This window comes from Oryx dammah, unplaced genomic scaffold (assembly GCF_014754425.2).
Source record: "Oryx dammah isolate SB20612 unplaced genomic scaffold, SCBI_Odam_1.1 HiC_scaffold_21, whole genome shotgun sequence".
Taxonomy (NCBI): Eukaryota; Metazoa; Chordata; class Mammalia; order Artiodactyla; family Bovidae; genus Oryx; species Oryx dammah.
In genome coordinates this window covers 8,759,648-8,784,207 of record NW_024070205.1, presented here as the reverse complement: position 1 = coordinate 8,784,207, position 24,560 = coordinate 8,759,648, and the positions used below count along the sequence as shown (strand labels likewise).

General features: G+C 42.7%; 1 protein-coding gene and 1 long non-coding RNA gene across 11 annotated transcripts in view; one reads left to right on the top strand and one right to left on the bottom strand.

Moving 5' to 3' along the window:
* RCOR3 (REST corepressor 3) overlaps positions 1 to 2,159 on the bottom strand; it is a 52,669-nt gene extending 50,510 nt beyond the window's left edge. Inside the window, exons 1-2 of one of the 3 annotated variants that reach the window (XM_040263104.1) lie at positions 1,744 to 2,159; positions 1,226 to 1,282 (exon numbers count right to left, since the gene is read on the bottom strand). In XM_040263104.1, coding sequence (XP_040119038.1) covers positions 1,226 to 1,282; positions 1,744 to 1,912 — 226 coding nt within the window. In that variant the 5' untranslated portion in view covers positions 1,913 to 2,159. Of the gene's footprint in view, positions 1 to 1,225; positions 1,283 to 1,740 lie in introns of all 3 variants that reach the window. The other 2 variants (XM_040263103.1, XM_040263102.1) reach the window with 2 other exon arrangements.
* Positions 824 to 24,560, top strand: LOC120880034. Of its 8 annotated transcripts, XR_005724948.1 has the most exons (5): positions 1,725 to 1,935; positions 2,931 to 3,062; positions 3,391 to 3,529; positions 16,355 to 16,426; positions 22,029 to 24,560. It is a non-coding gene; the product is annotated as an uncharacterized LOC120880034 (long non-coding RNA). The 8 variants fall into 8 exon arrangements; XR_005724947.1 differs by lacking the exons at positions 1,725 to 1,935; positions 16,355 to 16,426; positions 22,029 to 24,560 and adding exons at positions 824 to 937; positions 6,375 to 6,735; XR_005724944.1 differs by lacking the exons at positions 16,355 to 16,426; positions 22,029 to 24,560 and adding an exon at positions 6,375 to 6,735 and having other exon boundaries at positions 1,711 to 1,935.

The following is a 24,560-nucleotide window of genomic DNA, read 5'->3' as shown; positions in this document are numbered from 1 at the left end:
TTGGTAAATATCACTCTGCATCGCAGCAATGGGCAGAATAATGAAAATACCCACGGAAAAACTATAAGCAAAGAAACATGCTATCTTCCCTAAGAAAATACAAGCCCCATTAATATCTAATACAGAATTCAAGAGTTCGACACAGACACGACATTACTATAAGTGGGTAATGGGCAAGGAACTGACCAAGTGCAAGGGGTAGGGGGTGGGGGGAACAAAACCCTTCCAAGCCTGCCCAAAGCCTGAACTGAAGAGGGTCTGGGGTGGGGTGGGGAGGAGGAGACACGCTCCGCTCCGAGAGGCTCCAACAAGGGCGCCTCCATATGCGGAACTCTCGCCCAATCCCCGACCAGGCTGAGATCCCGTGACCGCCAGGGAGCCTGTTTGGAGAAAAGTAGACAGGGAGCCCGCAAGCCGGGCTGGCAGAGGACGCTGGAACCTGGCTGCTCGGGGAGAAAATGTCTCCTTGGCAGCTGCGGTCACTTGTCCTGTGGTCTCACTTCCCCGGGGCTGGCTCTGGAGCGAGGTGTGCCTCTGGCTTCTCCCCACCCTCTTCCCCCAATCCCTTTCGCTCCGCGGCTCCTACTCTGCAAAGCGGTCGCCACCAAAGCTACACCACCTAGCCAAAAAAGAAAGGGGGAAAAAAAAAAAAAAGAAAGCAAATCCCGTGTGCGCGCCCGCGGGTCAGGCAGGGCTCGCCCTCGGCTTCGGCCGGTGACAGCCGCCCGGGGATCGCCGCCAGGGCGGAGCGCGGCCCTGGGTTCCCGGGGGCTGGGTCGGGTGGCCACTGACATCTGCAGGGTTCTTCCACGCACAGCCCGCACACCCGCTCCTCCAGCTCTGGGGCCCGCAGCCGCTCCACCCCCGGCCTCCGACCCCCCGATTCCACCGAGGGCCGTCTCCCTCCGCTCACTCCGGGATCAAGGCGAGTGGAAAGGTGAATGCCACCAGCGGGCAAGTGGCCTCCAGGGGAACCATGTTAACCTTGCAAGGCACGCATCTCCCCACACGCCCTGTGTCACAGCCCTGCCAAGCGTGACATGACAGCCTCCCGCCAGAGATGCCTGCCCATCCCAGCCCCGCATCTCCTCCCAACCGCACACCCGGACCCCAACCCCACCCGTCCGCCCTCTACCCCTTTCCACCCTAAACCAGTCCCAGAAAAGGAGATGGGGGTGGGGGCGGGGGGAAGAAGATAGGATTTTGCTTAAGCAAACAGATTTACCTGGATCAAATTCGGGGATCCGAGCTTGATATTCAGCTCCGACTCTCATCCCAACATCTGCAAAGCAATGTCAAGAAGGGAAAAAAAAAGAAGAGAGAAAGACGGGGGGCGGGGGGGGGGGAAGGAAAGAAAAAAAAGAAAGGAAGAAATACTTAATAAAATATGAAAATTGCAGGAGGGGAGGAAAAGAAGCGGCGGGTGGATGGGAAGATATTAACTCCGGGCACTCCGGGAGATGGCAGCGGATGGGGGCGGGGAGCTGGAGGTGCGGTGGGGAGGCGGGGTGCGGGCGAGGGCGGAGGATTGGTGGAGGGCGAAGGGACGGGGGTCGTGGGGGTGCGGGGGGGGGTGCTGGTGCACTGCACCGGGAGTTCGAGGCTACCGCAGCGCCCGGGCTCCGAGGGGGAGGGCGGGCGGGAGCTCGGCGAGGGGAGGGGAGGGGGCTGGGGGAGGGGAGGAGAGAGGGACGGGGCGGGGGGGGGCAGGCGGGCCGGCTGGGAGGAGTTCGAGGCTACCACCGTGCTCGTCGTCGCTGCTGCAGCCGCTCTCGGGCTCCGAGAAGTGCAGCCCGCCGTTCGTGGACGACGCGCCGCCGCCGCCACCGCCGCCCGCCGGGCTCTTGGCGCTGCCGTTGGCCGATCGGTTCTTCCCCAGTAACTCGGGCCCTTTCTCCATCATGCCGGGCATGGTAGAAGAGGGGAGGGGGAAAGGTGAGGGGGGAAGAGGTAGGCGTTAGGGGGAAGGGGGAGATGGCTTCCGAGCGCGGGCGGGAGAGGAGAGGAGGAGGAGGAGGAGACGGCGGCGCCGGCGGAGGAGGAGGAGGAGGGTGTTAATATGGAGCCGCCATAACCGCCCCGGTCCGGCAGCAGCGCAGTCGCCTCACAACAACCCGCCCCGGCCCCGCCTCTCTCCCCTCCTCCTCCGCCCGCCGCCCCTCTCGTCCGCGCCGCGCTCTACGCCGCCGCCGGTATCACTCCGCCCCGCAGGGAGGTTCCGGCCGCCGGGCGGGGGAGGGCGGAGGGGGGGGTGCGCTGGAGAGGAGGGGGAGGGGCGGGGAAGCCCCGCTCGCCGACCGACCGGGCAACCCCAACCGAGCGCTAATAAAATCGCCGCAGAGGCGCGGCCGCCTGGCGGGCTTCCTTCCTAGGGGGCGCTGCGGAGCGCGGGCGGAGGCGTGCGCGCGAGGCCTCGGGACTCTTTTGCCCTCTCAGGGCGGAAGGAACGCGGTCTGCCTGCGGGAGGGTCGTCGCCTACCCGAGGCCCGTCGCCTACCCGAGGCCTCAGAGAGCGGCCCCCGCCCCTTTAATCTTTTCTGAGGGGGGCGCCGCGGGAGCGCGGCCCTTTTGAGATGCCGCGGAGGGTCGGCCGCCGGATTTCAGGGCTTCCCCGCCGGCGTCGAGGTGGGAAGCGCGCTTGCTCGCGGTGGAGTCGGGCGGAGGAGCCGGGGCGGCCTTGGGGATCCGAGGCCCGGGCGGCTGAAGGAGGGGGCCCGGTCCTAACCCTCTGGACGCGGTAGTTTGGTCTGCACCTCAGAACTGGGGCCTGATTTCCTGGAGAGGCTGAGGCTGCCGAGATGAGTTTCCAGTACCGAGCACTGCAGCTGTGTATCACCAAACAGTGTTTTGTTTTTAAAAACCTTTTTCTTCAGTCGGCCTTGTCTCACCTTTTCCTTTCTTTTGTTCGTTTTTTCTGTTTCATTACTTAGGGGAGTGGGCGTTGTCCGTGGTGAAATAAAAACTGGGGCGGGATCTTCGCCCAGTTGGCGCTTTCTCAGCGCGCTGACCTGTGGTCGAGGCCCGGAGCCGAGCTCTGGAGAGGGCGGAGGCCCCGAGCGGAGGTGAGCCCAGAGCTGCAGTCTAGCGGGGTTTCCAGCCTGGCAGGGCGATTTGCTCTGTAATGCTTTCCTGAATTGCGTTAGGTACGAGGAATAGGAACTGCATTTTTCGTTCGCCAGATTTGAGGACGTCTGCTGTGTGCCAGGCTGCCTGGCCTTGGGGGGCTACTTAAGATTTTCTTCATTTTAAAGAATTGGGGTTTTTTTTTTTGGCTCACCAGTAAATAGAAATGAGGATTTCTTGTGAACATTTAGTACGGAGATGTATGCAGATCGGTGTTTGGGGTCCACAGTAAGGTATTATGTCAAACACTTAAAATTGTCCTGGAAGATTTCTATTGTAGATCAATGCAGAATGGATCAAAACGGAAAGAAGCCTCTCTGGCCAGAAGAAGTCTTCATTGGAAGAAATAACATCCTTAAAGGAGGAACGTGTAAATCAGGAATTGAGCCAAGAAAAAGCCTGGGAGGTAAATATTTGTCAGGGTCCCCAGTCTAAAGGGGAAAGTCTCCTGAGCAGTTACAAAAACCTGTCTGGTTCTGGTAGTAGAGGTAGTTTCATCTTCCTTGTCAAAACCTGATATGATTCCATTAAAAATTTGAAGCTTACAACTAAACCTTTTATTCTGTTTCCTTTCTTAACAAACACAGTTGTAAATGTTATTTTAATTCCCATATAATTTTTTCTGCAGGGAGAGAACATTTTGGCCAAATGAAATGAATAGCCGTTCATTTCCCTTGACAGTTACATTTTTTCATTGTGAATTAGCATACTGGTATTTTGGTTTTCATACACAGGTTCTAATGATCATGGTTCAGCATGTCTGGTCCTGTAACACAAAGGCCAGACCCTAAACTGAGTGAATTCACAAAGATACATATCACTCTGAAGCTGCTTGGCCAGCCAGGTTTCTAACACCCCAGCATTCCAGTACCTTTCAGCCACTTTTCTTCAGAAAGGAGTTTCTGTCTGTAGATCAAGGGCTAAAATATTGTGAAGATTTGGGAACTTCTATAACTCACTTCTATTTATTAAAACCCTTAAAGTGGGAAGATTTCACGATTTCCTTGAGTGCAGCATGGAATACTGCATTTCTCTAGGGAGAAGAATGGGTGTTTGAGTATGGCATTTAAAAGAAGGAAAAACAAGTTTCTGTTGCCCCTGAAGAGAAGAGTTCTGAAGAATAATCATAGGCCTTAAAATGATATCCCAACAGTTAACAAAGACAGTATAGACAGAGAAAAGGCCTAAGAAAATTTGAGGAATGTCTATAAAAGGGGTTAGAGGCAGAAAAAAAGAATCTGGGCAAGGAAGAATTAAGCATTAAGAAGGGATCATAAACAGTGTTGAAGGATGCAGAGTCACAAGAGGGGTTTAAGAAAAGGCCTTTGGATTTGTTAACTAGAAGGCTATTGATTATTTTGTTTGACTGCTTTTTTTTACTATATTAAAATTTTTTAATATGTACATTATATTTTAACCTTGGAACAGACATTACATTTTCATAGTTAAAAATTCAAGATGTCAAAAGAGATATAATTCACTGTTGTACTGGCATCCCAGTGACTGTAAAAAAGCAAGGTAATATAAGGATTAGAAAGAAATACATAAACCTGTTGTTTGGAAAAAAGCACGATAGTCTATATAAAATTTTTAAACTTAGTATTAATGAATTTAGCAAGTTTATACAGTCAGTATATAAAGGTTAGTTTTATATACCACCACTAAACAATTAGGAAATTAAATTTTTTTATGTTTTACCATATATGAATGCACAAAAAATATTGAATAACTAGTATGTTAGTTTCCAGTGGCAGCTGTGACAAATTACCACAAGCATGGTAGCTTAAAATGCATTCATCCTCTCACAGTTCTAGAAACGAAAAGTCTGAAATTGAGGTGTCAGTAGGCTGAGCTCACTCAAGCGGCTTGAGGGGAGAATCTGTTTCTTGCCTTTTCCAGTTTCTGTTGTCTGCTGGCATTCTTAGGCTTGAAGCCACAGTCACTTCTAACCTCTGTGTCCATCTTCACGTTGCCTTCTCTGTGTGTCTAGAATTTTCCTCCTGTCTGTTATATAGGGGGCTTCCTAGGTGGTGCTAGTGGGAAAAAGCCCACCTGCAAGTGAGAAGACAAAAAGAGATGTGGGTTAGATCACTGGGTTGGGACAATCCCCTGGAGAAGGGAATGACAACCCACTTCAGTAATCTTACCTGGAGAATTCCATGGACAGAGAACCCTGGCGGGCTACAGTCTATAGGACCGCAAAGAGTCAGACATGACTGAAGTGATTTAGCATGCAGGCACGCTGTTATATAGAGACTGCTAGCATGTATGGCCCACCTGAATAATCCAGAATTATCTCCTTGTCTCAAGATCCTTAATCATATCTACAAAGATGCTTTTTCCAAATAAGCATCTTACAGTTTCCAAGGATTAGGCCCTAATGTCTTTGGGGCACCATCCAGCCCACTGCACCTAGGAATAAATTTTAATGAAAGAGATATAAGAAGTCTGTACTGAAAATTGTGCTGTTGATAGTAATTAGAGAAGACCCAAGTATTAGTAGCTTTACAGATACTGTCCTCATGGATCAGAAGATTTAATTTTGTAAAGGTGTCAGTTCTCCCCAAATGATCTATATAGATTTAGGCTAATCCCTACTAGAATCCAGCAGATGGTGTGTGTGAGTGAATTGACAAGCTGAGCCTTAAATGTATGTGGAAATTATAAAGATCAAAGACAGCCAAGACAATCTGGAACAAGAATGAAGTTGGGGGATTTATACTATCAGATATTAGAAAGTAGACCAATGGAACTGAATAGGATTCCCGAACAGATGATTATGTGAACATTTTAATTTTGCAAAGGTGATACTGTAGTGATGAGGAAAAAAAAAAAGGATGTTTGAATAAATGATGATGGGTCATTTGAATATACTTGATGCTTACTCAACTCTGAATATTCATTGGAAGGTCTGATGCTGAAGCTCCAATACTTTCGCCACCTGATGCAAAGAGCCAACTCATTGGAAAAGACCCCGATGCTGGGAAAGGTTGAGGGCAGGAGAAGGGGTAGCAAGACGAGATGGTTGGATGGCATCACCAACTCAGCGAACGTGGGTTTGAGCGAACTCTAGGAAAGGGTGAAGCACAGGAAACCCGGCGTGCTGCAGTCCATGGGGTTGGAGAGAGTCGGACACAACTTAGCAACTGAACAACAAAATAGCTTGTGGACCTAAATGTAAAAGATGATAGTGTTTCTAGAAAATACTTAAGAATATATATATAGCTGCCTTTACATGTTTGCTTTCCTAGGGCCCAGCAGTAAAGAATCCACCTGCAATGCGTAACACAGGAGACGTGGGTTCAATCCCTGGGTTGGGAAGATCCCCTGGAGAAGAAAATGGCAACCCACTCTAGTGTTCTTGGCTGGGAAATCCCATGGACAGAGGAGCCTGGCGGGCTACAGTATAGTTTGACCCAACTTAGCCAACTTAACAACATTCATGTTCAGCTTATTTCTCAAGAGTGCTTGAAAACTGTTTATCTCAAGAGATGGGGGTGTCAGACTCTGAGATGAAAGGGAGGCTTTATCTCTTGTGTGTTCTGTTCAAAATTGGACTCCTGCCATGTGTGTGTATTACTGTTTCAAGGAAAAAATGTTTAAAAAATCGCTTAATAGACAAAGCACAGGTAATTATAATTACAGAACAGTAATTTGAAGACAGTGTAATAAGGAAAATGAAGTAAAAGTTACAGCTGTTAGAAGATGGAGAACAGAATGGAAGAGGAAAGATGGAAAGGGGATAAGGGTGTTACCTTCATTGCATAAAAGGAAAAAAAATTAAGCAGGGTGGTAGTTGTGGGCTACATCTTGATTAACCAACTACGCTAGGCACACAGGAAGGATCTCCACAGGGATCCTGGTTTATTCATTTCCAGGCTCATGACTGTCTTTATGACAGCAATTTTGCTGAAGAGTTTATTGATTTGCTCTTTGGTTCTTTATTTTTTGGAAAAGGAAATGGCAACCCACCCCAGTATTCTTGCCTGGAAAATCCCATGGACAGAGGAGCCTGGCAGGCTATGGTCCATGGGGTCACAAACAGTCGGACATGACTGAGCAACTACACTTCACACTTCTTTATTTTTACTTTAGAGGTGCCTGTCTTGGAATAAATTTAACTCCAAGATAGAGTCAGGCAGCATAGCCAAAAGACTGCCCACCACTGTGCTACACAGTGTTGGGCTGAGTCTAGTGGGCATAGTCCAGTTACGTTTTGAACAGAAAAAAGGAGATGTGTGTGTTTGTTTTTTAGAGCCACTGATCATCCCCAAGTGAGAAGTTGCGGGGAAACCATATAATCTTAAGAGCTGACAGGAATTTTAGAGGTCTGGTAACCCACTTTTTCTTTACCCCCTGGAATGTTTACCACTTCTGATGTTTGTCTTACAGCCTCCATTTAAACAGGTACAGAGATTGGTAACTGCATCACAAAAGGGATCATTTCATTTTTTAAAGATGTCGGAGTCTTAGAAAATATCCTTTTTTTGTACCTAAAGTTCAACTACATGTAAGAGAAACCCCAAATAACAGTGTCTTAAACAAAATGAAAATTTATTTCTTCTCATGTAAAAATATCCAGAAGTAGAAAGTCCTGGGCTGAAGTGACAACTGCCATGAAGTTGTCAGGCTCCCAGGCTCCTTTCCTACAGCTTCTCTGTTCCTAGTTTGTCTCTTTTGCCCTTGTGATCCAGAGTAGCTGCTGGATGGCCAGTCATCAGGATGACACTCCTCACAGCAGGACAGGAAGAAAGGCAGAAGGGCATACTCCTCCTCTTAAAGGAGATTTTCTGAAAGTACCGCATACCACTTTTGTTGATTTATCAATAGTCAGAATTTAGTTGCATGGCCACTAACCTCAAGGAGGCTGAGGGCCATCAAAGTGCTCTGCTAAAAATCAGGGCTCTATAGATAAGGATGAAGGAAAAAATAAGTGTTGAAAGGGTAGCTAGCAATTTCTGTCACACAGGTCCTTTAAATATTTGAAAGACTCATGTCCTGCTTTGTCTTTTCTTTGAGGGTAAACATCATCATTCTGATACTGTTTTCAGATCCTTCACCTTTTCCGTTGTCCTGTTAACATGCTCTAGTCTGTACGTAGGACACCTGCGACACTGAGGGCTACTTGCTGCAAAGTCAATTGGAAATATTTGGACCCCTTTTCTTTACACCTTATGTTTACGAATCCATCCTAAAAGTAGCTTTCTTGGGAACATGATTACTAAATCTGGAATCAGCTGCATTCTCATGGCTTACATTTCTTATTTAGCCTGGTCTCTCCCTCATGTAGGTTTTTATTTTCCTTTTTTCCCCCTTTCCTCCCCACCCCCGCCATCAGTAAATGAATTTGATTCTATTGCCATTTAATTTCACCTGACTTAGTTTACCTGAACCTTTTGAGAGCTTTTTGAGTTCTCACTTTCTTACCTAACATATATGACTTGACTGTGGACATTTGTACCTTTGTTAAGTGGAATTTCTCTTTAAGAGCAGTAACAGTGTCTTAACTTATATTCTCAGCATTGGGTACAATACCTGTGCACAGTGCATGTTTGTTTAATGAATGAATTTTGTAGTTAGCTGTAACAAGCATTTTCTAGAAGAATATTTTAGTTCTGGAATTGTTTACGGAAGGAGACTATGAAATTTCCATGTCTTTAAAAATAGATTGTTATCTGTCTAGGAGAATTACATTTAAATGTGTATACAGTCTTTAAAAGTAGGTGATTTAAACAGTTTTGCCAAACGTCTAAATCATACAAACATTTTTTAATGATTTGTTTGGCTAAATTTAAATAAGAGGAAAATACTAGACAATTTAAAGTTTACATTTTAACTCTGTCCCCTGTAACTCAGAAAAGAATCTGCCTGCAGTGCAGGAGACCTGGGTTCTATCCCTGGGTCGGGAAGATCCCCTGGAGAAGGAAATAGCAACCCACTCCAGTATCCTTGCCTGGAAAATCCCATGGACAAGAGCCTGGTGGGCTATAGTCCAAGGAATCATGAAGATTAGGGCTGACTCATCGGCTGACACACTTCCCTGATACAGAGTATCCTTTACTAAGCCATTCACTTTCTCTTGGTTTCACACATTATAAAAGAGAATTCACAAATCAATTTTTCTTATTTAAAAAAGGTGTTTCAAAGACCACTCATTAAAATCAGTCTTTAGGGAACACTAGGATCCAAGTTGTGAGGTAATCTGTGGATCTGGGGGTAAGATTAGAAGTGTCAACCTCTGAAATGGATACAAACTAACACTAGACTGATTTGTGGAAATAATTTTAGAAAGTAACTTGAAAATGTTTCAGAAACATGCTGCTCATGAGATTAGGGGCTCCAAAAATAAATTTTTGGAGATTGGAGATAGTAATCTAAATATAATGTATAGAATAATCTGTAAACTTGGTATTTAGACATTGACAGAAACACAGTCATTGGCACATAGTAAATATTCAGATGTTAGTTATTATTAAATATAGAGAGTAGAAATAAAATCAAAGAGCTTCTGCAGAACTGACCAAGGAGATGGCAACTGGAATCTATACAATAGTCCCTTATTTGGATAGAAATACCCCCAGAAATAACAATAAAATGAAACAGGTTCCCCAAAGAATTTCAGTTTATTAGGATGTAAACCCGATTTCTAAAAGGTAGTTGTCAAAAAGTCTACCTTCTGTGTGCATGCTTTTTTCCCCCTATTGATACATCTTGATCTAACTCCATTACTTTCTGTTGTAGAGTAATTTGATTCTATTTAGTGTAGGCTGAATTTGTGGGGTTTGCAGTAGGTATGGGACTCTCCCCTCACTCCTTCGAAGTGAGTCCAGGGAGAAAGAAGAAGAAAGAAGGCAGATTGTCTTCCTTCACTATTAGGGTGATAACCTTCACTCTTTTGTTACTGTAGCTTCTATAACACTTGCTGGTTATAGCAGCTCCAAATGCTGGGAATGTTTCTGTTGGTTTTCAAGAGGCCTTTCTTCACCTCCTCTACTGTCCCTGACTGTGGGTGACTCACCCCATAGTTCTTACTCACGTAACCCTCATCTGGTAGGTAGCCACCTGAATGTGGAGTACTGGAAACATGTTAAGTATAAAATTTATAATAATGGGAGCTGAGGCAGTTATTAGAAATTATTCTCATTACTTCTGGGCCATGAATTGTGTTTTGAAACTAAAGTGTTCTAATTATAAAATATTTGAAGCCTTTGTGAAGCCTTTACCATTTTATAGATTGAGATGTAATGATAACGGGTAGGATAGGAAGGTAAGGTAAGGTGAAGTCGCTCAGTCGTGTCCGACTTTGGGACCCCGTCGACTGTAACCTACTAGGCATCTCCATCCATGGGATTCTACAGGCAAGAATACTGGAGTGGATTGCCATTTCCTTCTCCAGGGGATCTTCCTGACCCAGGGATCGAAACCAGGTCTCCCGCATTGGAGGCAGACGCTTGGATAGGAAGATACTCTAGGTTGAATTAAATTGTGAAGAAACAACTATCTTTGTTTCCAGTATTTAATTTTATATGTGATTTAAACTAAGAATACTGCAAAGAAATTGATTGTAAACAGAATGGATATATGCCAGTGTGAAAACCAGGGCTTCATAGTATTAATAAATGGTTCAGACAGTAAAGAATCTACCTGCAATACAGAAGACCTGGGTTGGATCCTTGGGTTGGGAAGATCCCCTGGGGAAGGGAATGGCAACCCACTCCAGTATCTTTGCCTGGAGAATTCCATTGACAAAGGAGCCTGGTGGGCTGCAGTCCATAGGGTCACAAAGAGACATAACTGAGCGAGTAACACACACATTGTATTGATTAGAACTTGAGAAAAGTTGCTCAAAAGAAAAAGCAACAGGAAACAGCCAATTTTATATTGAAACCTCAATATAAAATAAAGGCTTATTGCTATTAAGTCTCTGTCTCTCCCCACACCCACCACACAGACTTCATTTCTCTTCTCAGCTCTATTTTCTGTTTGCCTTCATTTTTTATTACTGCAAGCAGCCACTCCCAGACAGGAATTTCCTTTAAGTTCATTAAATAACAAGGAATACAAGAGAAACATGGTGCTTTTCTAGACCAGTGGCTTTCACAGCTTTTGTGACCCACTGCAATAAACATTATATTGTTAACCCAATAGAGACATAAATGTGTATCAGTCAGCTGTTTCTTTATAATAAAACAGCCAGAACATCTTCAGTTCAGTTCAGTCGCTCAGTTTTGCGACCCCATGAATCACAGCACTCCAGGCCTCCCTGTCCATCACCAACTCCTGGAGTTCACTCAGACTCACATCCATCAAGTCAGTGATGCCATCCAGCCATGTCATCCTCTGTCATCCCCTTCTCCTCCTGCCCCCAATCCCTCCCAGCATCAGTCTTTTCCAATGAGTCCACTCTTTGCATGAGAACATCTTAGGAACATATAAAGGCAAGCATTTCTCTCACTCGATTTTTGTGTGTTGGTTAGGGTCAGCTGATCTATGATGGACTCAGCAGGGTGTGATGGCTGCTCTTGGCAGGGCTTGCCCGTGGGTCTGTGAGTTGGTTGGTGGTTAGCTGTTACAGACTGATCCTGGCTGGGGGGATCTAGCTTGGGTGACTGTGCCCCATGTGTCTCTCCTAGTATTGATACTTGTGGACCTGCCTGAACATATTTTTCTTAGGAAAATGGCAGAGGTACAAAATAGTAAGCCCAGTTGCACAAAAATTCTTCAAACCTTTGGTCATGTCACATGTAACATTCCATTGGCTAGAGCAACTCAATGGCAAGTCCCAAGTCAAAAAAAAGTATACTCACAGAGATAAGGGGAATTAACAGTTTTGAATAGTTATCAGAAATATGCAAACATGCACATATGTATAATCTAGAAGAATAATGTAGATGAAGCTATTTGCATGATAGAAACACAGATTGGATGTGGACATGGGTAGGGGGAAAAGAAGAAGTTGAATAAACTGGGAGATTCAGTTCAGTTGCCCAGTCATGTCTGCAACCCCATGGACTGCAGCGCTCCAGGCTCCCCTGTCCATCACCAACTCCCGGAGCTTGCTCAAACTTTGTCTATCGAGTCATCCTCTTTTGCCCCCTTCTCCTGCCTTCACTCTTTCCCTGCATCAGGGTCTTTTCCAGTGAGTCAGTTATTCACATCAGGTGGCCAAAGTAAAACTTCAGCATCAGTCCTTCCAATGAATATTCAGGACTGATTTCCTTTAGGAAGTCTTGCAGTCCAAGGAACTCTCAAAAGTCTTTGATCTTGCAGTCCAAGGAACTCTTAAGAGTCTCCTTCAGCAACACAATTACAAAGCCTCAATTCTTCGGTGCTTAGCTTTCTTGATGGTTTTAACTCTGAACATCCATAAATGACTCCTGGAAAAACCAGAACTTTGACTAGGCAAACCTTTGTTGGCAAAGTAATGTCTCTGCTTTTTAATATGCTGTCTAGATGGGTCATAGCTTTTCTTCCAAGGAGCAAGCGTTTTTTGATTTCACGGCTACAGTCACCATCTGCAGTGATTTTGGAGCCCAAGAAAATAAAAGTCTCTCACTGTTTCCATTGTTTCCCCATCTATTTGGCATGAAGTGATGGGACCAGATGCCATGATCTTAGTTTTTTCTATGTTGAGTTTAAGCCAGATTTTTCACTCTCCTCTTTCACTTTCATCAAGAGGCTCTTTAGTTCCTCTTCACTTTCTGCCATAAGGGTGGTGTCATCTACATATCTGAAGTTATTGATATTTCTCCCGGCAATCTTGATTCCAGCTTGTGCTTCATCCAGCCCAGCATTTCACATGATGTACTCTGCATATAAGTTAAATAAGCAGGGTGACAATATACAGCCTTGACATACTCCTTTCCCAATTTGGAGCCAGTCTGTTGTTTCATGTCCAGTTCTAAATGTTGCTTCTTGACCTGCATACAGATATCTCAAGAGGCAGGTCAGGTGGTCTGGTATTTCCATCTCTGAGAATTTTCGACAGTTTATTGTGATCTATATAGTCGAAAGCTATAGTCAGTAAGCAGAAGTAGATGTTTTTCTGGAATTCTTTTGCTTTTTCAATGATCCAACGGATGTTGGCAATTTGATCTCTGGTTCCTTTGCCTTTTCTAAATCCAGCTTGAACATCTGGAAGTTCACAGTTCATGTACTGTTAAAGCCTCGCTTGAAGAGTTTTGAGCATTACTTTGCTACCATGTGAGATGAGTGCAGTAGTGTGGTAGTTTGAACATTCTTTGAGGCATTGCCCATCTTTGGGATTGGAATGAAAACTAACCTTTTCCAGTCCTGTGGCCACTGTGGAGTTTTCCAAATTTGCTGGCATACTGAATGCAGCACTTTAACAGCATCATCTTTTAGGATTTTAAATAGCTCAGCTGGAATTCCATCACCTCCACTAGCTTTGTAGTGATACTTCCTAAGGTTCAGTTGATTTCTCATTCCAGGATGTCTGGCTTTAGGTGAGTGATCATACCATCGTGGTTATCTGGGTCATGAAGATCTTTTTTATATAGTTCTTCTGTGTATTCTTGCCGCCTTTCTTAATATCTTCTGCTTCTGTTAGGTCTGTACCATTTCTGTCCTTTCTTGTGCCCATCTTTGCATGAAATGTTCCCTCTGTATCTCTGCTTTTCTTGAAGAGATATCTAGTCTTTCCCATTCTGTTGTTTTCTCTATTTCTTTGGATTGATCACTGAGGAAGGCTTTCTTATCTCTTCTTGCTGTTCTTTGGAACTCTGCATTCAAATGGGTATATCTTTCCTTTTCTACTTTGCCTTTAGCCTCTCTTCTCAGCTATTTGTAAGGCCTCCTTAGACAACTATTTTGCCTTTTTGCATTTCTTTTTCTTGGGGATGGGCTTGATCCCTGCCTCCTGTACAATTTTACAAACCTCCATCCCTAGTTCTTCAGGCACTCTATCAGTTCTAATACCTGGAATCTATTTCTCACTTCCACTGTATAATTATAAGGGATTTGATTTAGGTCATACCTGAATGGTCTATTGGTTTTCCCTACTTTCTTCAATTTAAGTCTGAATTTTGCAATGAGGAGTTTATGATATGAGCCACCGTCAGCTCCTGGTCTTGTTTTTGCTAACTGTAGAGAGCTTCTTCTTCAGAATATATTCAATCTGATTTCAGTATTGACCATCTGGTGATGTCCATGTGTAGAGTCTTCTCTTGTGTTGTTGGAAAAGGGTGTTTGCTATGACCAGTGCATTCTCTTGGCAAAACTCTGTTAGCCTTTGTCCTGCTTCATTTTGTACTCCAAGGCCAAATTTGCCTGTTACTCCATATATTTCTTGACCACCTACTTTTCGCTTCTTGGCCTTTTGGCTAAGATCAAGTGTACTGGGAGATTAGGTTTGACATATATATGCTACCATGTGTGAACCAGCTAGTGGGAAGCTATTGTATAGTGCAGAGAGCTGATCTCGGTGCTCTGTGATGACCCAGACAGGTGAGATGGGATGGGGCGGTGAGGGGATGTACATATCAAAGCTGATTCACTTCAGTGTACAGCAGAAACTAACACAACTTTGTAAGAAACTATGTCTCAGTTTTAAAAATTTAAAAATTTCCACGAAACAATTCTTACCAAGAAGTTTGGGTCAAGATCTGTAGTTTGATAATTATTGTTCTAGACCAGACCAAGGATCCTCAACCTCCAGGATCTAATGCCTGATGCTCTGAAGTGGAGCTGATTTAATAATAATAGAAGTATAGTGCACAATAAATGTAATGCAAATGAATCATTCCTAAACCATCCCTGCCTTTTCCCCACCAAGGTCTGTGGAAAAACTGTCTTCCACAAAATTGGTCACTGGTGCCAAAATTGGTCATTGGTGCAACCCAATAGTTGCTTTACACTATGATGAAAGTTCTTATCTCAATCTCTGATCAGTAACAAGCATTTCACAGACCAGCATTACCCAAGGAAGACCTAGAATCTTCTAAACAGAAGTGAAGTGAAAGTCACTCAATCCTGTCTGACTCTGTGACCCCATGGACTGTATAGTCCTTGGAATTCTCCAGGCCAGAATATTGGAGTGGGTAGCCTTTCCCTTCTCCAGAGGATCTTTGCAACCCAGGAATCGAACCCAGGTCTCCCACATTGCAGGCAGATTCTTTACCAGCTGACCCACAAGGGAAGCCCAATATTCTTCTAAATAGGAATCTCTGTAAAATATTAATAGTCATCTTATGTATCTGAGACAAAGGGGATGTTTTGGAGAAGTAGATTTCTTAAGCATTTCATACATATTGTGGAGGAAGGAACCATTAATGAGAAAGGCGCAGAAGAAACAAAAGCAGAGAGGGATTAACTGATGGAGCAAGACTTTGGAGATGGAGCAACAAGGACAAGATGGCTGGACTGGTCTTGACCAAGAGGTGGTACTCCTCATCCTCTGAGACTAAAGAAAGCTAAAACAGAGATACTTGTACAGCAAGTTTGCAGGAGTGGTGGTTGGACATTTGGGGTATTTCATAAAGGTATCATTCTTACCTGTGAAGTAAGGGTCAAGGTCATCTGCTGAGATGGCATCTTGTTACTGCTGTTTTGGAATTGGGGTATTTGAATTAAACTCAGTTTATTTAAAATCCTAGTAAGAATTTTGTTCTACTTTATTCTCTTTATAAACATTTTACTTTCCACAACCTATACATTTTAAATGATTTTCTTCAATGTTTTGTTATGAAAATTATTAAACATACAGAAAAGTGGAAATAATTTATACAAGGAGAATTTACCTACCTCTTGGATTCTACAATTTATTTTTATGTCATGTCAATTTCAGTTTGAGGCCAGCCTGGAAATGGTATAGTTATTATTTTAATTACTGAAGTTACTATTAATAAATACTCGTGAAGACTTAGGAAGAGAATCATTTCAAATTCAGCAGGTCAGGTATATATGTTCTTGGCTTCTGTTTTAATCAGGATTCTTCCAAGAAGAAACAGATGGATCAATCTATCTATCTAGGCTTCCCTGGTGGCTCAGTTGGTAACGAATCTGCCTGCAGTGCAGGATTCCACCTGCAATGCAGGAGACCCAGGTTTAAGCCCGGGTCAGGAAGATCCCCTGGAGAAGGAAATGGCAACCCACGCCAGTATTCTTTCCTGGGAAATACCATGGACAGAGGAGCCTAGTGCACTACAATCCATGGCATCACAAGAGTTGGACACAACTTAGTGACTGTCCCACCATCTATCTATCTGCATAGGCTCCTGTGATAATAGAAGCTGGAAAGTCCCAAGATCTGGAGGGTGAGTTGGCAAGCTGGAGACCCAGAAGGGTAAGTGGTCTAGTTCTAGTCCAAAGAGCCAATGATTCAGCTCAAGTCTGAAGGCAGGAAAAAGGCTAATGTCCCATTTCAAAGGCCATCAAGCAAAAGGAATTCTCTCACTTGGGAGAGGCTCAGTGCTTTTGTTGTATTCAGGTCTTCAGCAAGTTGGGTGAGACCCCCTCACATTAGGGAGAAGAGCCTACTCAGGCTAAGGATTTAAGTGTTACTCTCATCCAAAAACACCTTCACAGTAACACCCAAATAATGGTTGACCAAGTATCTGGATACCCTCTGGACCAGTCGACACATGAAAAATCATCACAGTCTCTCTATGCTGTGTATTCCTAAGAGAGCCATAATCAACCCAACCTACCTCTCAGGTTGCTCCTTTCCCACACTCGCTGAAGAAAAATCATTGTAGCACTCTCGTTTCTGGAAGATAATGGTGTATTTGCTTTGTAAGTTTTGCGAACCCACCACTGAATAGCCTTAGGAGTTTAACACCTCACTGTGAATAATACTATTTTAAACAAGAGTCTTATGTAATTGTATAATGTTTTTCTATATACACACATAAAACTATTCCTAATTCCTATGGAAGGGAATAAACTAAATATACATACAATTGTTTTAACCAGCCAAATGTTTAAGATTTGTAACTTTCTTATAAGTCAAAAGTTGTGTTTTAAGTTGTTAGGTTTTAAGTTGTTGGTTGTGTCTTAAGTTGTTAGGTTTTCAGACTAACTCAGTCTTCATATTTTTCTTCCTATTTATTAATAAAGCAGAAATGGCTTTCCTGGTTCTTAAATTTTTTTTCTACTTTTTCAGTTTCTTAGTTTGAACTAGCAAGTAAATCACAAAGTATGTTCAATAAATTTGGAGGTTTTAAAATGTATTCCATCATAATTCCACAAACATTTATGCATCATAATTTTGAAACACAAAGATGAATAATGCATAATCTATGGCCTTAAGAGGCTCATAATCTTGTAAGAGAAAGAGACTTAACCAAAAACATAATTCCGGAATGTCAGGGGTTAGAAGGTCTCTGTCTAGTCACACACCCCTTTGCCTCTCCATTGGAGAATTAGACACAAAAATCCATAACCAGTTGGACAAATTATAATGAATGGTGTAACCAGTAAGAAAAACCCCACAAAGGTGACACTCATCCTTGTGTATCTCTACCTGGGTCTGAGCCCAGTTCCAGATAATTATGCCACTGGGCAAACTACTACCCTAGTGATTAACTGGCACCATCCTCAGTATGACCCTCCACACCTCCTATAACAACCCTGTTTTTTTAAAGTCTTCTCATTTTCAACAAGAGCTATTTCAGATTTTCTCCATCATCTTCACTTCTCCAACTCCATTACTAGGCTCTTTTTATTCTTCATAGATGACCTTTCTCTTGACTTCAACCCCATCCTTAGCCACAAGCCATCAAACACACTGCCACCAGTTGTAACCCAAGCCTCCATCACCCGTTCTTTGGCAGAAGTCACTGTAGGGATTGTGGGGAAGATCCAGTCTCATACTTCCCCTAAGCTGCCCACTCAGTATCTCCTAGGCTCCCATCCTTTCCTCTGATCAGTTGTGTGTAACTGTTCTTTGCACTGCTGATCACTGGGAGAATATCCAGGACACTGTGTCCTTCAGAGAAGAGGGATTGAAGTAGACTACCACTTCAGTCTGCCCAAGATCACAGACTGAAGATATGTGAATCTCTTTACTGATGGGTTGAACTGATTTTAAAAGTGGAATTACAGCATTGGAGACTGAAAGCCGCTCAGTTGTATCCACCTCTTTGCGACTCCATGGACTATACAGTTAGTGGAATTCTCCAGGCTAGAATACTGGAGTGGGTTGCCATTTCCTTCTCCAGGGGATCTTCCCAACCCAGGGGTCAAACCCAGGTCTCCCACATTGCAGGCAGGTTCTTCTCCAGCTGAGCCACAAGACAACATTGGAGAGTAAAGACTAAACGCCCTGCACTGTATAAGCCTCTCCATGAATCCAAAGGAAAACTACTTGTAGCAAACACTGTTAGTATCCTGCCTCACAACCCCTTGGCTCTCCTCAGTGCAGCACAAATATGGTTTCCACACACTGAGAGTTTACTTCCAGCTCCATGTCTCTCTTCTTTGCCTGAAATCTCTCTTTGGCCCCACGGGAGCTTGTTCTGTTATAGGCAGGTGCAGCACACAAGTGTGGAGGGGGAGTTACCCGTGGTCACAGTCTTTAACCAGTTGTGGATAGAGTGGGTGAATTAATGCCCCAGGCTCCTCACCACCAGAGGGACAATATTTAGATGTGTTCCACATGGTTTCTCAGAGGATTCTCAGTGGGGTTGAACCCTCAGTGAGGCTATTAACAGGGGAACCCACTCATTACTAGCCTACTTGTTAATCCTGCTTGGTAAAGCACACTTCCTGACTTTTCTCCATCCCCTGTCTCACCTTTCACATTTCCTCATCTGTGCTTAGGGTCACCTCTGCACCCACATCCTCAGCTCATCGTGGCTCAGACAGTAAAGCGTCTGCTTACAGTGCGGGAGACCCAGGTTCAATCCCTGGGTCAGGAAGTTACCCTGGAGAAAATCCCATGGACGGAGGAGCCTGGTAGGCTACAGTCCATGGGGTCGCAAAGAGCTAGACACAACTAAGCAAATTCACTTCACTTCACTTTAGCCAATACTGTAACAGCAGCCTTGTGAGAGACCCTGAACCAGAGGACCCAGCTAACCCACTCTTTAATTCCTGACCCATGTGAACTATAAGATAATATATATTATATGAAATAATCTATTGCTGAAAAACATTAACTCTCTGGAACAGTAAATCTTAATGCCTTAAAGAAGAAGGGCATAATTTAGGATTTGAGGTAGGCTACCTAGGATTTGAAGTGGGCATTAAGCATATTGAAAAGCAGAGACATTACTTTGCCAACAAAGGTCCGTCTAGTCAAGGCTATGCTTTTTCCAGTGGTCATGTATGGATATGAGAGTTGGTCTGTGAAGAAAGCTGAGTGCCGAAGAATTGATGCTTTTGAACTGTGGTGTTGGAAAAGACTCTTGAGAGTCCCTTGGACTGCAAGGAGATCCAACTAGTCCATTCTGAAGGAGATCAGCCCTGGGATTTCTTTGGAGGGAATGATGCTAAAGCTGAAACACCAATACTTTGGCCACCTCATGCGAAAAGTTGACTCATTGGAAAAGACTCTGATGCTGGGAGGGATTGAGGGCAGGAGGAGAAGGGAACAACAGAGGATGAGATGGCTGGATGGCATCACTGACTCGATGGACGTGAGTCTGAGTGAACTCCAGGAGTTGGTGATGGACAGGGAGACCTGGCGTGCTGCAGTTCATGGGGTCGTAAAGAATCAGACATGACTGAGAGACTGAACTGAACTGAACTGAACTGAACTGAACCTTCCATAACCCACCCTTCTAGGAATCAGTCATTTTAAATTGTAGAATATTTAGTTCCCTTTATCCTTTCTGTTTGGGAGCATGCAGAGTTCCTATCTTAGCTAAACAGAGACCACGAAAATGATGGTTTTAAGTAGTTTCTTTCAAAGAAGACTTATCCTGTTTTTATGGTTGTGTGATCATCTCTTCCTCTCCTTAAAATATTCATTCATTTATTTAACAATTGTTATGAGAACCTGCTACTGTGTGCATTATATCCTCTGCCTGAGATTGAGGTTACAAGGATCAACTAGACCTGGTCTTTAGTGATAGTATCTGTGAGTGCCCGAGGCCATTATATACAGGCCACACTAGGATGTGTCTCAGTAGCTATGGAAACATGGAGGGGGATCCTGTAAGACTTTCTGTAGGACCTGATTTCTGAGTCCTGAAGAACAAGCAGCACACACCCAGATGGCATAAATAGGGAGTCCTGGGCAAGAGAGGAACAGCATGTGCCAAGGCCCAGGACCTCCATCTGTGGCTTATTCTAGTTCATCTTTTCTGTGTTTTTAATGTCTCTTTTTCCATTTGGCCCCTTCTATAAACACCTTAATGTTTCTTATATTCAAGAACAATGCAAAAAATAATCCCTCCCTCAGCATTGTGTCCTCAGGCTACTTCTCTATCTTCCTCCTTCTCAATGTAGTTTTGCCCCTTAAGAGAATATAGGACCTACATCAAGTCCTGAAATACCAGGCTAGATGAATCAAAAGCTGGAATCAAGATTTCCGGGAGAAATAAACAACCTCAGATATGCAAACACTCTAATATCAGAAAATGAAGAGGAACTAAAGAGGCTCTTGAGAGTAAAAAAGGAGAGTGAAAAAGCTGGCTTAAAACTCAACGTTCAAAACACCAAAACCATGCCATCCAGTCCTATCACCATGGCAAATAGAAGCAGTGACAGATTTTATTTTCTTGGGCTCTAAAACCACTGTGGATGGTGACCGGAGCCATGAAATTAAAAGCCACTTGCTCCTTGAAAGGAAAGCTATGATAAACTTAGCATATTAAAAAGCAGAGGCATCACTTTGCCAACAAAGATCTATGTAGTCAAAGCTATGATTTTTCCAGTAGTCATGTAAAGATGTGAGAGTTGGACCATAAAGAAGGCTGAGTGCCAAAGAATTGATGCTTTTGATTTGTGGTGCTGGAGAAGATGCTTGAGAGACGTTTGGACAGCAAGGAGATCAAACCAGTCAATCCTAAAGGAAATTGCCCCTGAATATTCATTGGAAGGACTGATGCTGAAGCTGAAGCTCTAATACTCTGGCCACCAGATGTGAAGACCTGGTTCACTGGAAAAGTCTCATGCTGGGAAAGATTGAAAGCAAAAAGAAGAGCGAGGCAGAGGATGAGATGGTTAGATAACATCACCAACTCAATAGACATGAATTTGAGCAAGCTCCGGGAGTTAGTGGAGGACTGAGGAGCTTGGTATGCTGCAGTCCATGGGGTCGCAAAGAGTTGGACTTGACTTAGCAACTGAACAACAAGTCCCTTGACCTCCCATTCCATCCTTAAGCTGAGGACCCAGGGGACCTTCATGGGAAAGGGGTTACAAGTGAAAAAATAACAAATGGTACTTCTGGAAGGTAAAGGATAATGGGAACACAGAAATTCACCCTATAATGGGTTCAAATGAAAGTTCTGAGAGCTTTGGTAATGAACAAAGAAGACTTTTGATGTGTTCCAGGCATTTGGGATAAAGAAAGTGGATTTTAATAAAGTTTTACATAAGTATTTCTCCTTGGGGATTTTCTTCAGAGAGTATAGTAAAGATCTGAATTTCTATTTGAACTACTTCAGGTTGCTAGATTTGTGATTCTTTTAATACCAGGACTGAACTGCATGTCTGCCTTGTATTCTGTGGATTACGTATCACTTGTAAGCTATGTAATAGCTTACAAGGAAATGCAATATCAGTTTCTTGTTTTTAAATTTTAGTGTTTCATATCAATGCAATATCAGTTTCTTTTTTTTTAATTTTAGTGTTTCATATACTACGATATTTTAAGGTACCAGAAGATCAGTATTTTCTGTTGGAATAAAACCATTATTCTAAAAATTTCTATGATTTGATTTATTTACATATTATATTGCATTACAGTTTCTAATCAAACTGTTTTACTTGCTTAGATGAACTTCTTCTCTGTCTCCATAATTCTTAAGAGGAAGAATTAATGAGAATTGAAAGGAGAAGCTTTTACTGGAAGACTTAATACTTGAGTTCCAGGCACTTCTGAACAAATAGAATATGAAAATGCCAGTGCTGAAACTAATGCAAGAAACTCTGTCTGGAAGCTCCCCATGAAACTAAAGAAGCCAAAAGAGACGTGTGATATCTCTTCTGAAAGAATTAGAACACAGCTTGATGTCAATAAAAAGATTGCAACCCATGGAGAAAATAGTTATTAAAAATATGTCCTCAAAGTCAGCAAGAGATAGCGAGACAGAGACAGAGATCGTTTGAAGATGGAGTAAAAAGGAAATGTTTGGAGTTAGCTAATAAAAATGATATTACCTTCCAACTAGTTTAGAATCAGAGCTTTTTCAGCAGCTGAAAAAATGTACACAAAAATAAGTTCACTATCTAATAAGGACCAATTGACACACTTAAAGAGACATCTTTCTTTTAAATTACATGTCATCTTCTTTTTATCATCATTAGTTACATGTTCTTTATTTCATATAGTGTTTATGTTAGTTTGTTTGTAACACCTTGTTTTACATGCCAGCAGCTGATATTAGTAATGATTTATATTTAAATTATTATAATTTTTCATTTTCCTTAATGTATGATTTTAAAATTTTAAATGCATCAAATACCTAGTCTAACATTTTAATTTTATGGATTAAAAAGTTTCAAAATAGAAAATACTAGTACTTTAGTTACTATTTGAATCAAATATTCCAATTCTGCTGTTATTCCTGTCCTCTGGTGTTGTGATGATTTTTTCTTTAAGATGCAGTTCTCTCAAGATCATCTCTGATTCCACCCCAGGGAAATTGAGTTTATTCCCTGGAGTAGATTGTGCAGACTTGGTGATAATAATCAGAACATTTTACTGTAATGATGTATTTGTCTGTCTCCTTTTATTGTGTCACAAAATCCTTGAATATTTATAAAACAGGAAGCAATTTTATTAATTATAATGGAGGAATATTCCTTTCAGGCTTGCCGAGGGGTTTGTTTAGTGTGGGGAAGAACTTTAAAGCTGCATCAACTCTGGATATTACAATGAAATTGAGTTGTGGACATTTTCAGGGACAGATTGTGCTTCCTGAAGGTACGGCCAGTCAGCGAGCTCTGTTGTATTTCCCCTTAACTGCAACCATGTCTAAAACTGAGGACCATCTGTGCTTTGTAATAAAAAGCTATAGTCTTTATGCCGTGATGATAATTTTGAAATTTAATATATCTGAAGTCTATACTTATAAAAATTATTTAAAATTATGTTTAAAACTCATTTAAAATGGAAAAACTCATTTTGATTATTTTCTTATCTAACTTGTTAAGCAGCTTAGTCACAAACAAGATGATGTATGTGAAAACAAAATGTAAATTGTAGGATGCTGCACAAAATAATCTTAAGAGCTACAGTTAAAGACAAGAAATGTCCTCTTCTCTTCCCCCGAGGGGATCATCCTGAATCTGTGAACCTTTCTTGATAGGTTTTCGTTTCCAACCACATAAATTCTTGATACTGTTTTTTGAAACCCCATTAAACTGCAGGCAGAAATATAGCCCTACACTGACCCTTTAGATCACACTTGTCCTCATACCAGACAGGACACACTGCCGAGGCCTGCTTCAGGCTGCCCTGTGCCTGACTAGTCTTTAGAAGGATGGAGCATTCTTTTGCTCATTTGCATTTTCCTCATTGTAGCATTAGGCTCAAGCTTGCAACTTTCTCTGTAACTTTTCTCTGAAACCACCAAAAAAGTTAGCTTCAAAATTGTTTAAATAATAGTGGCTTAACTAGCCCTTTCCTCTCACCACCAAAAGAAACTTGGAAAGTTTTGAAGTTGGGAAAAGCTATATTTCCTTCATGTGAATGATTGCCTTACTACTCAGCAGGAATAATTAGTTCTCCAAGAAGTCCACTATCTAGAGACTTGTAAGTATTTGTATTAGGATCTTAAAGAGGTTGTGATACTTAGTTACTTCAAACTTCCTTCCTGTAGCAGGTGCTACTAAATCGGCACCATTATTGCATCCGATCTTGGAGCATCCCACTTAATAGTGCTGTACTGTTTTCTTGTTCCACTCACTCCCACTACACCATCTTGGAGAGTAATAACGTTTATCTGAATAATGAACAGTTGAGGGGAGTAGCATTTGTGTGAATAATAACTGAATAAAGAACAACTGAAGGAGAGTTTTTATTTTTGCATCATGCTAAATATTGGGGAGGGAGTTTACGCTGATCACTTGAGCTCTATATAAATGAATAATTCAAATTCATGTTGATGAAATCCCTTGCTTAAAGTTTTTCCATGATAAATTTGGATTGTATTGTAGGTATTCATTTAATAGCAAATATGTATTGAATGCTTACTATGTGCAAGATACTGTTCTTAGCATATATCCCTATCCCTGTTCTAGTGGAGCTTACATTTTAGAAAGGAGATACAATAAACAAATGAATAAATATGTGCAAAATACTA